The sequence below is a fragment of the Rhincodon typus genome, chromosome 30 (genome assembly GCF_021869965.1).
Source record: "Rhincodon typus isolate 14 chromosome 30, sRhiTyp1.1, whole genome shotgun sequence".
NCBI classification, from domain to species: domain Eukaryota; kingdom Metazoa; phylum Chordata; class Chondrichthyes; order Orectolobiformes; family Rhincodontidae; genus Rhincodon; species Rhincodon typus.
In genome coordinates, this window is record NC_063361.1 from 27,359,902 (window position 1) to 27,377,305 (window position 17,404).

Consider the following 17,404-nt stretch of genomic DNA (forward strand, 5'->3'; position numbering starts at 1 on the left):
GTGAGGGATGAGGTGCGGGAGATGTGGGAGACACGGTTGAGGGCGTTCTCGACCACCGAGGAGGGGAAGTTACGGTCCTTGAAAAACGAGGACAACTGAGATGTACGGGAGTGGAATGCCTCATCCTGGGAGCAGATGCGGCGGAGGCGAAGGAATTGGGAATAGGGGATAGCATTTTTGCAGGAAGGTGGGTGGGAGGAGGAGTATTCTAGGTAGCTGTGGGAGTCGGTGGCCTTGAAATGAATATCGGTTTCTAGGTGGTTGCCCGATATGGAGACAGAGAGGTCCAGGAAGGGGAGAGAGGTGTTAGAGATGGTCCAGGTAAACTTAAGGTTGGGGTGGAAGGTGTTAGTGAAGTGTATGAACTGTTTGAGCTCCTCGTGGGAGCACGAGGCGGCGCCGATACAGTCATCAATGTAACGGAGGAAGAGGTGGGGTTTAGGGCCGGTGTAGGTACGGAAGAGGGATTGTAACGGAGGAAGAGGTGGGACATTACACTGTGCCTAATCTTGCCCATCACATTTTGTTACATAATAAGAATTATTTACACTTTCAAAAAGAAATGTTATTTCAGCATTTTTAGGGTATTCTGAGAATGTGAAGACACTATATGAATGCAGATTTCTTTCCTTCTCTCTTTTTCAAAGGCTGAGATCAACTAACTAAACACAGAATATGATGAATCTGGACCCTTCCTTATTTGGAAAGCTTAGCTTTGCACTGGGTAAACCCAGTGAGCCATCATAATGCCATATGATTTAGCTTTATGCAACAGCTCATCCTCCTGAGCCATGCACTGGTGCAGCTGAGGAAGAATATTGCACGGCCAGTACATCAATGTGTCTACAACAACTTGCCTTTATGTAGGACCATCACTATAATAAAAGGGCCCAAAGTGCCTTCAAGCAGCACAATGAGACAACAAGAATGTGATACTGTAGAGCTGCACCACTAGATGAAACTTTGCCTTCCATAAAAGTGAAAGATAAGAGAGTTACACTTAACTGAATGTGGAAAAAAGGACCAACAGGTCTGTTGTGTAAAAATTCATTGCAAGCAGGAAACAAGTCACCAGACTACAAATACTACTTACACTAAATTTTAATGTGGTTGTAAAATCTGGAAAACATAATTGGTAAATTTCCTTGCAAAGTGATGACTTTTAAATTGGCTGGTGTCTATAGAGCAGCATTGCAATGTTAAAATTTAACTCAGAGGCTATTTTATACTCAGCAGAAGTGCAACTTGCAAATACATTTAGAGGCTGTTTAGAATTGTGGCAGTGTTTTCCTCCATCTTACAACTAGCTTAAACTTTAATGTTATGCTGGTGTGATATCACGTGTACAACTGTGCCTATGCATTTTGATCAAGTTGGCCATTTTTGCGTTGGGAGTAGACAGTCCAATATCCTACCATCTGATTTTGAGGCAATCGTATATAAAAGTGTGGAAAATAACTGCTCCCAGTTATTGACTGATGACAAGATGAAGCTGGTTCACTTTAAGTTATTTTACTGGGGAAAAAATGGACCATCGCTACATCAAATGAAACTGAATAAGACATTTTCAGAGGATGTTGTGATGCTAAAGTATATGGCACAATCAACATTACATTCAGTATCCTTGAGCAAGAAAGGCCAATGAAAATTATGGTTTCCAAGTTGCGGTAACATAAGTTTCATGAGCAAAGTTTTTGTGCAAACACATATTCTAATACTTGTGTTAACAAAACAATGATATTTTTCCTTACCCATCACAAAATATTGCTCATAAAATATTAGGTTGCTGCACCGCAAATGCATTGCATTTCTGGTGGAAGAGTGCCCACTGTTGCCTGTAACTGATACAATTCTCCACATTTTACTCAAAACCCTTTGCATTTTCAATATTTTGATGAGAAAAACAAGTCAACAATAGTGAAAGCTCGTGGTTTGCTGCTACAGGCTGTTATCTGACACTGGACATTACAGATAGCATCATGTCATACGGGGCTTCTTGACAATTTAAGCTGATCCAGCTTTATAACCGCAGCCAGGATTGGGGAGCTAAGGGCCAGGTTGGATTCTGAAGACAATTAACAGGTTTGTGAGTGGAGGAGAGGACATCAGAGATTGCAGAGACATGGAAGAGGGGCATTGGAAAAAGAAAGATACATGAGAGGGGCATGTCATCGGTACAAACCAAGTAAAAGATCAGATAGATAGAAACGGCTAGAATGATCTCAGTGATATGGATGGTACACGAAGTCTAAGTAGGGTTCATCAACATCCTTCCTCTTACTCGCTTTGTGACTCCAGGACTCTTCTTGTTTGGCTTTTATTTTATTCTCCATAGGATTTGGATGTTTCTGGACCTTTTGAATTGTCATCCTAGCCACCAAAACTAACCATTTATTGCCCATCCCTAATTGACCTTGATCTGAGGGGCCTGCTAGACATTTTTCAGTACAGTGAAGAGTCAACTACATTGCTGCAGGTTTGGAGACATCTGTAGACCAGACCAGCTAAGGACAGCAGTTTTCCTTCCTAAATTACATTAGTGAAGCAAATGGGTTTTTCCAACAACTGATGATAATATGGTTACCATTACTGAGACTAGTTTTATATTCCAGATTGTTCAATTGAATGGCGCAGACCATCATGCAAGCCAACCTTCCATCCATGGACTCCATCTACAATCCTCGTTGCTGTGGAAAGGCAGCCAGCATCATCAAAGACCCCTACAACCCTGGTTATACTTTCCTCCAACCTTTTCTGTCAGGCAGGAGATACAAAAGCTTAACCACATGTACCAACAGGCTCAAGAGCAGCTTCTCCCCTGTTGTTATTAGACTGCTGAATGGACCTCTCATATTTCAAACCTGTTGTTGATCTTGCTTCTGTGCACCTCCTGTGCAGGTGTAACCTTGTATGCCTCACTCTGTTTAAACACCCTATAATCTGTACGTCCTTGTATATTATGATCTGTCTGTACTGCTTGCAAAACAAAACTTTTCATTGTACTTAGGTATTTGTGATAACAATAAATAAAATCAAATCGAAATTGAATTTAAATTCCACCAGCTGCTCTGACAGGATTTGAACACGTCTCCAAAACATTAGCCTGGGCCTCTGTATTATTTGCTTAATGATGTTATAACTATGCTACCATCTCCCATTGAAATTCAACACCACATCCACTCTCGCCATCTCTGAGATCTGGCCTCATTCTGGTATGTTATTCCACACTACCAATCGAAGGAAAAGATTGCTTTATTATTTTGCTTAAAATTGAAATGTCTTACCTGTCCACATCCTCCTTCAAAAGAGCTGGGAGCTCGCTGGATGTGTGTTCCATTCAGGGTTGTTCCATTCAAAGTGTCTCAAAAGGGGTGGATGTCCACAGCCAAGCGGCCACACACATTCTTCTCACTTTGACTGACTACTCTTATGTCTCAGTCTTGTGACAGAGTTCCCATCCGCTGACACAGCCCTGTCGGAATGACGAACAATAAAATCCTTCAGAAGGACAGCAAAACAGAGACTACATTACCCAACATTTTAAATTCTGATTGTCGAGAGAGCAGCATAGATGCCGCTCAATTCTTTTAAGTTTAGATGATCACAACCCCACACCCACCCATTTCTGATCCTGATGGTGGCACCTCATGTTGGGGTACTGTTCTGTTGGTGCTTGTCATTCTCCGACCATTGCTATTGGTTGCATTCCAAACTGCATTCCCTAGTTATTGACTCCATTTGTCATCTTGGCAATTATCTGAGAATAAACTAGACTATTTGTAACCTCAGCGCCCATTTTGATCCCAAAGTGGGTTTCTCACTATATATTGGCAGCATCACTAACACCTCCACAATATCGCTCAACTCTACTCTTGCTTCACTGGACCTGCTGCTGAAACTCTCAACTGTGCCTTTGTGACCTCCAGACTTGATGATTCTGAAGACCTCCTGACTAACCTGCCACATTCTCCCCTCAATAAATTTCAGGTCATCCAAAATATGGATTCTGTGTATCAACTCACATCAAGTCCTGAACACCCATCACCCCTGTGCTTGTTGACTGACACTGGCTCCCAATTAAGCAACACATCAGATATAAAAACTCTCACCCCATTTTCAAAATCACAAAATTAATTTGTATCAGAGCACTGAGTAAGCATAAAGCGCAAAGAGTGAATTATTTTTTATTACATTCCATCTGAGCCAACTGTCCTACCCATGGTCTCACAGAATAATTGAAGAAGTAAGAGCAGAAAATATTAGAAAAACTGAGCAGGATGGGCAGTATCTGTGGAAAAAAGAAGCAGGGTTAATGTTTCAAGTCTTCTTTGGAGAGTCTTACATTCTGAAGAATGGTCTTTGGATTTGAAACGTTAACCCTGTCTCTCTCTCCACAGATGCTGCCAGACCTGCCGAATTTCTCCAACATTTTCTGTTTTTATTTCAGATTCCCAGCATCCATGGTATTTTGTTTTTAGTTAAATGAAGAGGCATCTGGATGCTGTGATGTCACAGAAATAATTCTAATGGATCGTCATACTGCTGCATTGGGTTCTGTATAAAACAAAAGGAACTTTATCCAATCAGAGGAGTTGATGGCCTCAAATGCTGTCTTCTCCTTTTCCCACTTCTTCAGAACGCAAAATACTGGCCACAAAAAAATCACGTGATGACGACACAACCCACAAATCAACCTTCATTTTGTCTAATGCAATAAAGCAGGTGGCACGGTGGCTCAGTGGTTAGCACTGCTGCCTTACAGCACCAGGGACCCGGGTTCAATTCCACCCTCAGGCAACTGTCTGTGTGGAGTTTGCACATTCTCCCTGTGTCTGCGTGGGTTGCCTCCAGGTACTCCTGTTTTCTCCCACAGTCCAAAGATGTGCAGGTTAGGTGGATTGGCCATGCTAAATTGCCCCATAGTGACCAGGGTTGTGCAGGCCAGGTGGGTTAGCCCTGGGGAACGAGGGGTTATGGGGATGGGTCTGGGTAGGATGCTCTTTCGAGGTGTGGACTCAATGGACTGAATGGCCTGCTACCACAGTGTAGGGATTCTACGATTCTAAGCATTGAGATTCTGAATTCACACAAGAGGCTTTCTTGGTTCTGCTGTGATTTATTTGCCCCGCTGGGCTAGGACACATCCCACAATTCACATTACAAGGTCACAAAAATTATCTGGGATGATGCAAGCTGTCTGATGCTCTGGCCATTTCAAAACTGAAAACAAAGTGCCCAAATTTTTTTGTGTGTCAGAGGGGAAGGAAAGAGGAGGGTGTCGGGTTTTTAAGGTTTTAAGTTGATGCATTTCATTTCCCAGGTGTACTTGTGCCAACCCATATGCCAGAGGCTAGATAAGGCACTGGGACTACGAGTCTAATTTCTTAACTTCAGTCATCTACCATGAACTGCACTCGGCTCGTTTCTCCTAAGGTTTTTGTCATACAGCAGCAAGAAAAGGCACAGTTGTTCTGTGATATCAAGTGATCCACAACACTAACGGTATAGTGGGACCAGTTGATGAGATGAAAAGTGTCATGCTCCTGCACTATAAACATTTGGGTGATCGAGTTATGAAGCCATGGGAATCCATATGTACAGCAACTGTCTCACACAATATATTAACATTAATCATTGATGGGGAAAGAGAAGTCAAGCAAAGCCTTTCGCTGCTGTCATTTCTGTTTGGTGATTTTCATGCTGCAAATCCACCTCATTTGTCCCAAATATCTCTGCACAACGAGGAACTGAGCCTCCTCCTCATTCAAAAAACTCTTCAGTCTTCGTGACCTGAGAGTGTAAGTTGGTGATGCATTGATGGCATTACCATGGTGGTGGTAGCTAACAGAAGCTCAAGAATAACTCTCCTTTCAATTCGCACTTCTGCATATGAGAATGCGTCAGAGCCCACTGATGGCACAACTTAAGTGGAAGATCTGGCTTCAAGGCCTATTCTCACCTTCATAATGCAACTGTTGAACCTGAGTTGAATCACGCCACAGGAACTTTGCTTTCAGGCTGTGATCAATCTTCACTTTCAGAGCATTAAGAACATATGAGGAGTATTGAAATGAAAGAAGGCACATCAAACTCTTCCACCTTCAGATCGCTTAATGTGAATTCCACTCAATTATTTAACCTTCTCAGCCAAAGTTCGCTGTACAGGTCTTTGAAGAAGAGAACATTCCTAAGTCCAAGCAAGCTTGGCCTTGTCCTGATCATCGACCTTTGGGCTTCACAATAAAAGTTAAATCAATTTGGACATCATAGATAGAGACGCTATCTGCAAAAAGCGCTTGCACAGGACAACAACAGCAATACACAGTTATTACTCAGGCCCACAGTATGAGGAATGAGTTGCTTCAAGGATAAATTTAAAAATAACCTCAGTCAGTTCAATGAAAAATCAGCATTACATGGTCACACAATATTCACATTAGATGTCCCACAGATTATAATTAATGTCAGTAAGAGGGAATGAGTGGTGAGTCTAGGGGCTCATACATCTTTCATGTTTTTTTTTAACCTAGAGTAACAGAGATGCAATACCAACTCTCAGTCAAGAACTCCTTCATGATTGTGCAATGTGCTGGACTGAAAAAAGAGCTTCTGTGTCACCAAGTGCCCATTTAATGCTGAAATTAACAGAATAACAGGACAATAGGAGCAGAGTAGAGACCCAATACTATAAATGCACCTTAAAAAACAAGCAATACTGCCAGAAACATGGCCCTCCTGATCTGTCCATCAATATCATGAATCATACATAAAGAGACAACACTGAAGGAAACCTTGCAGCCCATCATGCCTACACCAACCATTTGTTGATTATAACAAGGTGTAGAGCTGGATGAACACAGCAGGCCAGGCAGCATCAGAGGAGCAGGAAAGCTGACGTTTTAGGTCTGGACCCTTCTTCAGGAATGCGGGAGGGGAAGGAGACTCTGAAATAAATAGAGAGAGAGGGGGAGGGATGATAGAAGGTGGATAGAGGAGCAGATAGGTAGAGAGAAGATGGACACCTATCCTATCCACCTATCTGCTCCTCCATCCACCTTCAGACCATCAGGTCCACAGGACTTGACAGCTTTAAGTTCCATTGGTTTTCCTTGTCTTTTTCCTTCACTTTGTCCTCTCAAATTTCCACTATTCTTAGGTTGCTCCTCTACTGTGGAGACAGATACAAAATGCTTACAAAGGTCCCTGCCATTTTCTTGGTCCCCTATCCCAATTCTCCAGATCATCCTGCACCTATTCAGCTTAGAATATTACTGATCCAAATCAGTAAATAAATGTGGAAAAAAAATACATACAAGAACAGAAGTTGCTGGAGAAGCTCAGCATGCCTAGCAGCACATGTGGAGAGAAATCAGAGTTAAAGCTTTGGGTCCGGTGACCCTTCCTCAGAACGACGGTTTGAGTCACAGGGTCTGAACCCCTGAGTGTCAGAACAGCAGCAGACAGCTATGGCACATCGCAGAATTCAGGAAGAGACTAATGGGGATCAGTAAGAGAATTAAGGGTTATGGGGAAAAGGCAGGGAAGTGGAGTTGAGGATTATCAGATCAGCCGTGATCTCATCGAACAGCAGACCAGGCCCGATGGGCTAAATGGCCTGTTTCTGCTCCTATGTGTTATGGTTTTATTTGGAACGATTTGAATTCTGTTAGTTTGGTCAGGCCTGAGCGAAACAGACTCCCTCAGTTTTTGATTGATGTAAGTGAATTTTCTTTTTGAGATTGTGGAATTTGTGTTTGGTCTGGCGCAAATGCATTTCCCTGTCAATAAACCAGGAAACCACCTGCTAGAACAATCAGTGCAAGTGGGCAACCTCTCAGCTATGGAGGGTCTTCACGTTTGTGGATTGTGGATGCTACTGGGAGGTGAGAGGGGGTGGAATTTAGGAAGCTTACAGATTTTATTTGTTTAGGTGCAGAAGAAGCCAGAGTCTTTTATTTGGACTCAAAATTAAACCCTGGCCTACGGCCGCGACTAGTTAGGAGACCTAACATCCCCTCGACAAAACCTCAGGTTCATCTCACAACACCATTGCCCCCATCCCCTACTTCAGCCTAAAAGCTGCCTGCTTATTCCCTCCCACAATGCCCAAGTAACCACCAGGCACCAAAGCCTTCTCCATGAGTCTTAACTGAGGTTCATAACGGGTATGGTTTGTGCCACAGGCTGGCACGGTGCAGGGTTACCACTCAGCCAACTTTGGTTTTGAGGGCAGGGGCACTGAGCAATCACAGGGTTGGATAGGAATTTCCAGGATTTTTTCCATTCGTACCCTGAATTGACCTGATTCTTAACTCTTCTTTTAAATCTACCTGTCGTTTCACCTGGTTTTTGGTTGGGACAGAGAGTCGCTAAGTTGCCATGCACCAGGCATAAACTTGCGAGGTCGGCTAATGTCATAGTTGTGTGCCTGAACTGTCTGGAATGCCCTAGGAAGATCCACTGTCATCGATCCTTCCTATTGGCATTGGTCTTAGTCACTGGTGCCATGTGGGAAGGATGCCCATACAAAGTCTTCAGCAGAATATTGGCTTAATCTCAATAAACAGTTTATTATATAGTGCTTGATGGCAAATTGCATTACATCCATGATACACATTGGTTGCTATGAGGCATCAGGCTCAACTTAAGAGTCAGTGCGTATTACTGTTAGGCACATTGACGTAGCACGAAAACAACACTAATAAAGTAACATGGGCACCCCTCAGCTCCCTCCACAAAGTGTCCTTTATGTGCTGATAGATGGAGATTATGGTCTGATGTCAGTTAACCCTCTCAGGCACTGCCTGTCTTACAGTAGTCAGGGGCAGGATGGGTGAAGCAAAGACTCTATGCGTATCTTTCATTGTTCACATGTTTGTAAGTCAAATAACATGATACTTCTGAAATGGCCACACATCACAGAAATGTCTTGATCCAGTGTTCTTGAAAAGCCCTCCTGTACCTGGCTTGACACAAGGATGTTTCGCCTTGAATAAAAGTTACTCTGAACAACAGTCAGGCTCAAAGAATTTTCTCATCTGTACATATTTCCCATTATTTTAAATAGTAGGAACATGATGTTCCGTCGAAACAATAGAGTTCAATACCTGGCAGTAACGAATAAGGGCTGTCAGTCCTGATAAGAATTCATAACAGTGGGTTTGGTTGGATACAGTGATGAAAAGGAATTTGGAAGTCATTCGCGTGTCTTATTCCAGGACAGGCCCTCCCCCTTGACAGCTCAGTAAAGTAACCGTTGCACTTTTACCTTTTACTCTATGTAAAAAGAGACATCAATTCAGGACAATTTCACTGACAGCTAGTTAGCTGCTTATATTACCTCCTTAAGGACCACGGATCAGGAAAGGTTCACCAATTTATTATGTTCCCAAATGGGTTACCCTAAACTCTTAAGTTGAGGAACTTCTTTATTCATCCAGTCCCTTGGTTGGTTGCAATCAGGTTTGTTTTAAAAAAGGATACCTTCCCTTCCTTTCTCTCAGACCCAGATTAACCTCTGCTTTAAAAGGAGCCAGCTTAACCCGTAAATAAAAACCGAAAGAACTGCGGGCGCTGTAAATCAGAGACAAAAATAGAAATTGCTGGAAAACCTCAGCAGGTCTGGCAGCATCTGTGGAGAGAAATCAGAGTAAGCGTTTCAAATTGAGTGACGGGTCACCGGACCTGAAACGTTTACTCTGATTTCTCTCCACAGACGCTGCCAGACCTGCTGAGCTTTTCCAGCAATTTCTGCTTTTGTTGCCAATTTAACCAGGCTTTTTTGAATCAACAAAGGAGTGAATTTATTAATTACTACATGTGAGAAGAAATAGTAACACAAGAGTAACACACAGTTTAGAAATAAGAGGCAAGACCAAGACACACACAACAAAATAAGGTTAAACAGATCAACTCTGAGTTGTTTGTGAAGAGCAGTTATGACAATGTCGTGGCCAGCTTCTACCCCTCGGCTCTCTTGTCATCTTGAACACCTCCATCAAATCTCCTCTCCAAGGAGAAGAGCCCCAGCTTCTCCAGTCTCTGCCTGTAGGTGAAGTCCCTTGTGCAGGATTTGGAGACAAATCAAACTCGTTGGCCTACATTTTTAAAATGATTAGGCATAAGACTGGGCACAGGGTAGAACTCCTGGTAGATGAAAATCCACCTTGGAAACTCTAAAGAAATATTATTTAATCTTCTTTGCTCCATGCCCTATCAGCAGAGTAGTGGTAGGGTAGGGCCTTGGGTAGTGTAGTAGAATAGAGGGACCTAGGGGTTCAGGTACATAATTCTTTGAAGTTTACATTATATTTAGACAGGGTGGTTGAAAAGGTGTTTGGTAAGCTTGCCTTCATTGCTCAGTCCTTTGGGTATAGGAGTTGGGAAGTCACAAAGGCAGTAACTGGTGGAGTGCCACCGGGATCGGTGCTGGGACTCCAGCTATTCATAATATGTATTAATGATTTGGATGAGGGAACAAAATGTAACATCTCAATCTTTGCAGATGATACCAAGTTGGGTGGGAGGGTGAACTATGATGAGGATGCAGAGATCCTTCAGCATGATCTGGCCAGGTTGGGTGAACAGGCAAATCCATGGCAGATGCAGTATAATTTGGATAAATGTGAGGTTATTCGCTTTGGAAGCAAAAACAAGAAGACAGATTACTACCTAATGGCTGTAAATTGGGAGATGGGAGTGTGCAGTGGGACCTGGGTGTCCTTGTGCACCAGTCGCTGAAGGTAAGCATGCAGGTACAGCAGGTGGTAAAGAATGCAAATGGTATGTTGGCCTTCATTGTGAAAGGTTTCGTGTACAGGAGCAGGGGACGTGTTATTGCAATTATACAGGGTCTTGGTGAGACCACACCTGGAATATTGTGTGCAGTTTTGGTCTCTTTTTCTGAGGAAAAATGCTCTTGCTCTCGAGGGAGTGCAGCGAAGGTTTACCAGGCTGATTCCGGGGATGGCGAGTCTGAGGTATGAGGAGAGATTGACTAGGTTGGGATTGTTTTTGCTGGAGTTCAGACAAATGAGGGGAAATCTCACAGGGACTTATAACATTTTAGCAGGGCTAGACAGGGTAGATGCAGAGGGGGGATGTTCCCAATGGTGTCCCTGTGGGTCACAGTGTGAGGATTTGGGGTGGACCATTTAGGACGGTGATGAGGAGACATTTCTTCACCCAAAGAGTGGTGAGCCTGTGGAATTCATTACCACAGGAAGTAGTTGATGCCAAAACATTGAATGTATTCAAGAGGTGACTAGATATAGCACTTGGGGCGAATGGGGTCAAAGGTTATGGGGAGGAAGCAGGATTAGGCTATTGAGTTGGACGATCAGCCATGATCGTGATGAATGGCAAAGCAGGCTTGAAGGGCTGAATGGCCTCCTCTGATTACTATTTTCTATGTTTCTATGTGGTAGTTGTACAGGACATTGATGAGGCCCCTTCTAGAGTAATGTGTCCAGAAATGATCGCCCAGTTGTATAGGAAGGATTATTAAACTGGAAAGGGTTCAGAATAGATTGAACAGGATGTTGCCGAGTATGAAAGGTTTGAGTTATAAAGATAGGCTGGATAGGCTGGGACTTTATTCACAGGAGTGTAGGAGGTTGACAGATGACCTTGTAGAGGTTCATAAAATCATGAGGAGAATAGACAGGGTTAATGGTAGATATCTTTTCCTTAGGATGGGGGATTTCAAGACTAGGGAGGATATTTTTAAGGTGAGAGGAGAGAGATGTAAAAAAGATATGAGGGGCAAATTTTTTACACAGAGGGTGGTTGGCATGTGGTATGAACTTCTGGAGGAAGTGGTGAATGCAGATACAGTTACAACGTTTAAAAGACACTTAGATAAGTACATGAATAGGAAAGGTTTGGAGGGATATGGGCCAGGAGCAGGCAAGTGGGACTAGTTGAGTTTGGGATTACATTTGGCACGAACTGGTTGGACTGAAGGGTCTGTTTCTGTGCTGTATGACTGTACAGGAATGGAAGGAGGCCACTCAGCCCCTTGATCACTGCACAGAAATCCACGCCGGAACTTGTGGCTTGGACAGGGGATATTTCTGCTTATGGGGACCTGAAACAGTTCCCCTTTAGTCCTTGCACTTTCCCTTTCATTACCATCAGCAAATACCTGGAATCTCAACAAACCTCAGAACATGTCTAAATAGCTCTGCAAGTCATTTGGTAAGGCTCACGTTGTGTAAAAAGCAAATGCAGTATTGTCATTCTTACCAACTGTGACATCTGCTTGAAGCAATTCCAGTTCTAAAGTCAGACTCTTTTCTGACTCCAACACTGAATGTCCTGAACTTTAGAATGACATGCTTTTCTTTGTTTTAAATGAAGCATTTTCCTGCTGGCCATACTCGCTTTGCATGTAGAAAGTGCACAGCAAAATTCTGTCCAAGAAACATTAAAAACATGGTGACATAAAATCACTTCAATACATTCTACTGCCCCACAGACTGGATACCAGCAAAGATGCACTGGAATGAACTATGATACATAAACATGTGGCCTAGTGGTATTATCACTGAACTGTTAAATCCAGAGACCCACTTAATGTTCTGGGGTTCGAATCCTACATGGCAGATTTGAATCTGAATTCAATAAAAAAAAAAACTGGAATTCAGACTTTAATGATGACTGTGACCCCATTGCTAATTGTTGGAAAGACCCATCTGGCTCACAATGCTCTTTAGGGAAGGGAATTGCCATCCTTATCTGGTCTGGTCTACATGTGACTCCAGACCCACAGCAATATGTTTGACTTTTAAATGCCCTCTGGGCAATTTGGGTTGGGCAATAAATGCTGGCTCAACCAGCGAATGTGCTCATCCTGTGTATGAATAAAGGAAAACACATAGAAACAAAGCCACAACCACACACACATGGACACATATATCTTGCACATATATAAATACACACAAAATGCACATTTCTAAACTGTATTCTTTGATGGGATGCAGTATCACTAGCGTAAATATCATTTGTTACACATCCCTAATGGTTGTTGAATGTAGTAGCTCACTAGACAGTTTCAGAGGGCAGGTAGGAGTTACCACATACTTGCCTGAGGCATATGCAGGCCAGACTAAATAAGGACAGCAGATTTCCTCCCTTAAAAAGGTTAGTGAACCAGATGGATTTTTGCAACAATTGACAATAGTTTGACTATCACTGAGAATATTGTTCAACTGCAGGTTTTATTCAGCATTTAAATCCCACCAGCTGCTAAGATGAGATTTGAACCCACATTTCCAGAACATTACCACAAGCCTCAAGAGCACTAGGCCAGTGACATTACCACTACACCACAATCTGTCTAAGCCTATAAACAGATACATACATACTCACACGGAAAAACACACACAACTATACAAACACACAGAGACACAAACACAAACATGGCAGCCAGATTTGACAGCAGTAGAATCTTTCGCTCTGATGAATGGGTGGCCAGTTCATCTCCAGGTAAACTCCAACTTGTTGTGTTCACGCTGTGGCCAGCATCCCATTCCTGGCTGATTTTCCACATTCACATCACCAATGGGAGGCAGCACCCAACACTTCACAGAAAGAAGGAAATGACCTCGCCTTTTATAATCTCGAAGCATCTCAAAGCACTTCACAGCCAAATAAGAATTTTGACATGTTCTCACTGTTGTCTTAATCTCCTTTCAATGCAGCTGCTTTAAAGACTATAGCTGCTGTAATCTCATGAGATTTGGCTGCGTTATTTCATCAATTTGTTGGATGTGAGCATCGTTGAAAAGGCCAGGATTTATTGCCCATCCCTAATTGCCCTTGAGAATGTGGTGGTGAACTGGCCTAATTGAATCTTTACAGTCCATTGGGTGCAGACACTATTGGGGACTTCCAGAATGTTAACCCAGCGATACTGAAGGAACACTGATGTAATTTACAGGGGGTTGTGTTTCCATGCATTTACTGCTCTTGTCCTTCTAGATGGTAGAGGTTGTGGGTTTGGAAGGTGTTGCTGAAGGAGCCGAGGTGAATTGCTGCAGTGTATATTGTAGATGGTGCACACTACTGCTACTCTAAATGTTTAAATTGTTGGATTATATTATACCTGAGTGGGAGAGACAAGGTTTCTTTTAATTCATTTCCCAATCCAATCTGAACTCCCACTTTCATTTCCTTCTCTCCTAACTCTGGCTGGTTCACAGATACCAGAAGTTCTCCAATTCATGTTAAATAGCCATGTGTGAGCCTTAGCTGTGCCAGACCCTTCCTTCAAGGAGACAGCTGCATGGAGGAGGTAAACAAAAACATCAGCTCTCTCGTGTGTACATCCTCAGGAAAGTCAAAAGTCAGAAGTAGGAGACAACAAGGTGCAGGGCTGGATGAACACAGCAGACCAAGCAGCATCATAGGAGCAGAAAGGCTGATGTTTCGGGCCTAGACCTCTCAGGAGTAGGAGTTGTGTCTGACCTTTTCACTCTTGCTTTGCTAAAGACACTGCAGCTGACAATGGTGCTGCTTTCATGTCTCATCTGACAACAGTTAACTCAAAAGAAAGTGGGAAAATTACTAAAGAAACTAATAGTGGCCTGGTCATTCACGGCCTCAAGAAAGAGATACTCTATTCAAGTTTCTGTTCTTTCACTCATCTATGGAAATGCCTTGACCCATCGGGATTGTCTTCGAACCAATCAGCACTCTTTCCTCATGTAGCATAAATTGGTGTTCCCTTGGAGAGTTGGTATTCTTGTGACTTTCTGCCCTGACGAGGACAAGACTAAAAGCTTCATAGCATGTTGCTTTATTTATAAACTGCAGTTCACTATGGCTTCGTGTGATCCAGCACATTGAAGCGAATGAGGGGGGCCTCTTGCTGATTTTCTCTTGGCTTCTGAATCTAGCACAGGGTGGTGAAAGAGGTGGGGGTGGGGGTGGGGGGGGGGGGGTGTCAGGTGATAAGCCACAGTGTGAGCGGTGGGGAGCCGTTGGGAAGGGAAAGACTCTGATCTCCTCCGAGCCGTCTAGGAATGAACAACTGCAACCTGTGTGCAATCGCTCGTGTCACCTCAGTGCTTTACCCACCCTGTGCCTCTCCCTGGCCATCATCCAGGTCCAACCGCTCCAGGTTGGTTCAGACTGCCAGCATTGACAGTGAAGTGTACAGATTATCAATCTAGCCAGGCTCAGCTGTTTTTCTAGAGTCGCTTTCATGACCAGTGAGCTTTCAAAGACAGTTTGGGGGAAAGAAAATAATATTTCAGGAAAAAAAAAGCGTTCTTAAAAAAGTTTAGTCAGCTGGCAGGAATCAAGTTGGTTCAAATGAGGTCATCTTTAGAAATTCTTATTTTAACATTTTTCAGATATTTGGAGCCTCTCAAAACATTTGTTTTGAAAGGAAACTCTGTGTTATTTTCCTCAGTTATTCAGGCTTATATTTCTTTCCACTCTATAAGTGATAGAAGGTTGGGTGCACCTGTAAGCTTTAGCTTGGGTGCACCTTTGGTTTGTGTAGAGGTTTGGAGGATGTTACTGAGAAACAGCGGAGTGAGGGACTGAAAGCAAGGTTGAGAATTCCAACCAGTGCTGAAGGGTCACTGTTGTAATTTGGGAGCGTAGACGAGAGGAGTTTTGTATGGAAGGATGCTGACCAGGAGGGTGTGGGGATGGTGGTCGTGGACAGATAAAGAGAAAAAGAAAAAAGACAGAAAGAGAAAAACTGTGTGCCAGAAACACAGGTTGCAAGTCAGAAATAAAGACAGCCTTGACGTTGTTCACTTGTCATCAAGAACAAATTATACCAGCATGTTGCAAGGTGGACGATGTCAGAATACAGAGATGCTGGAAATTAAATGCTAAACTTGGGAAAGATACAGCAAGCAGCAACAGAGCCAAAAGGAGTAAAGACAAATACATCGATTGCACAGAGGAAGCACAGAGAGAAACTCCGAAATCTTTCAAGTTAACATTTTATGGCACAATATATTGTCAGCGTGTGATCTACTTTGTGACTCACTCCAGCTACATTACTAATTGTGTCCCAAATTCTTAGAAGTCTGGAACATTTAGTTCTTGGGTGTGTTGAGGAAGTGGTGTTAAAAATGTTCATCTGAAGAGCTTTCACACAGCTGGGGCAAAGGGTTCAAACCGCAAGGCGTTCTTCTGTTAATTCTGTGATCAGGTGAGTATTCCCTTTCACTGAGCTAACAGAACACAACACGACTTTGATATGGCCTGCAAGAAAGCTTGTCCTCAACAGCAAACTGTTTGCCAAACATGCAGGAAAAAAATCTACTCCACATCACACAATCTGTGTGTTCCCGCCTCCTCACAACATTTATTACAGGCAGTGACGCTGTGTCCTTACAAAAAGGTGTTACTGAGGACAGAGGCAATAATGAATATGGGGAAATGTTGAAAGGTGGTGGCCCTCCATCTCCTGCTGGATCATCTCATTTTATTTTGCAATATAATGTTAACCAGAAGATGGCAGGTATGCATCCTTCTACAGAGGTTGGAAGCTCTTCCATAAATTCTGCTACAAGTGCTTTACTTTCGCAGTTTTGCACTAACCCATGATTAAGGCTTACCCGTGTGCAGGTGCAAATGCTCAAGTTATTTTTTTGTGTTTTGTTCCTATTTTATCTGCATGCACACGGAGCCAGAGGACGAGCAGACTGAACACCATTCCAAAGTAATGACAGCTCCAAACTGGCCCTTGCTTCAATATCCTGTCCAAAATATAGCACTCCCTCAGTAATACAGAACTCCCTCAGTAATGCAGCACTCCCTCAGTAATACAGCACTCCCTCAGTAATGCAGCATTCCCTCAGTAATGCAGCATTCCCTCAGTAATACAGCACTCACTCAGTATTTTACAAATTTATTTACAATTTATATAGATGATTTGGAGCTGGGGACCACGTGTAGGGTGTCAAAGTTTGCAGATGACACTGAGATGAGTGGCAAAGCAAAGTGTGCAGAGGACTGTGAAACTTTGCAGAGGAACACACATACATTGAGTGAGTGGGCAAAGGTCTGGCAGATGGAATACAATGTAAATAAATGTGAAGTCATACATTTTGGTAGGAGTAATAGTAAAAATGCAGCACTCCCTCAGTAATGCAGCAATCCCTCAGTAATACAGCACTTCCTCAGTAATGCAGCACTCCCTCAGTAATACAGCACTCCCTCAGTAAGGCAGCACTCCCTCAGTAAGGCAGCACTCCCTCAGTAATACAGCACTCCCTCAGCAATGCAGCACTCCCTCAGTAATGCAGCACTCGCTCAGTAATACAGCACTCCCTCAGTAATGCAGCACTCCCTCAGTAATACAGCACTTCCTCAGTAATACAGCACTGCCTCAGTAAGGCAGCACACCCTCACTAATACAGCACTCCCTCAGTAA

At 43.1% G+C, this 17,404-nt stretch overlaps 1 protein-coding gene across 3 annotated transcripts in view; it reads right to left on the reverse strand.

The window, feature by feature from the left end:
- LOC109913410 (thyroid hormone receptor alpha) overlaps window positions 1–17,404 on the reverse strand; it is a 296,276-nt gene that overhangs the window by 90,533 nt on the left and 188,339 nt on the right. For all 3 annotated transcript variants that reach the window (XM_048614741.1, XM_048614743.1, XM_048614744.1), the window contains one exon: window positions 3,285–3,472. In XM_048614741.1, coding sequence (XP_048470698.1) covers window positions 3,285–3,337 — 53 coding nt within the window. In that variant the 5' untranslated portion in view covers window positions 3,338–3,472. The remainder of the gene's footprint in view (window positions 1–3,284; window positions 3,473–17,404) is intronic.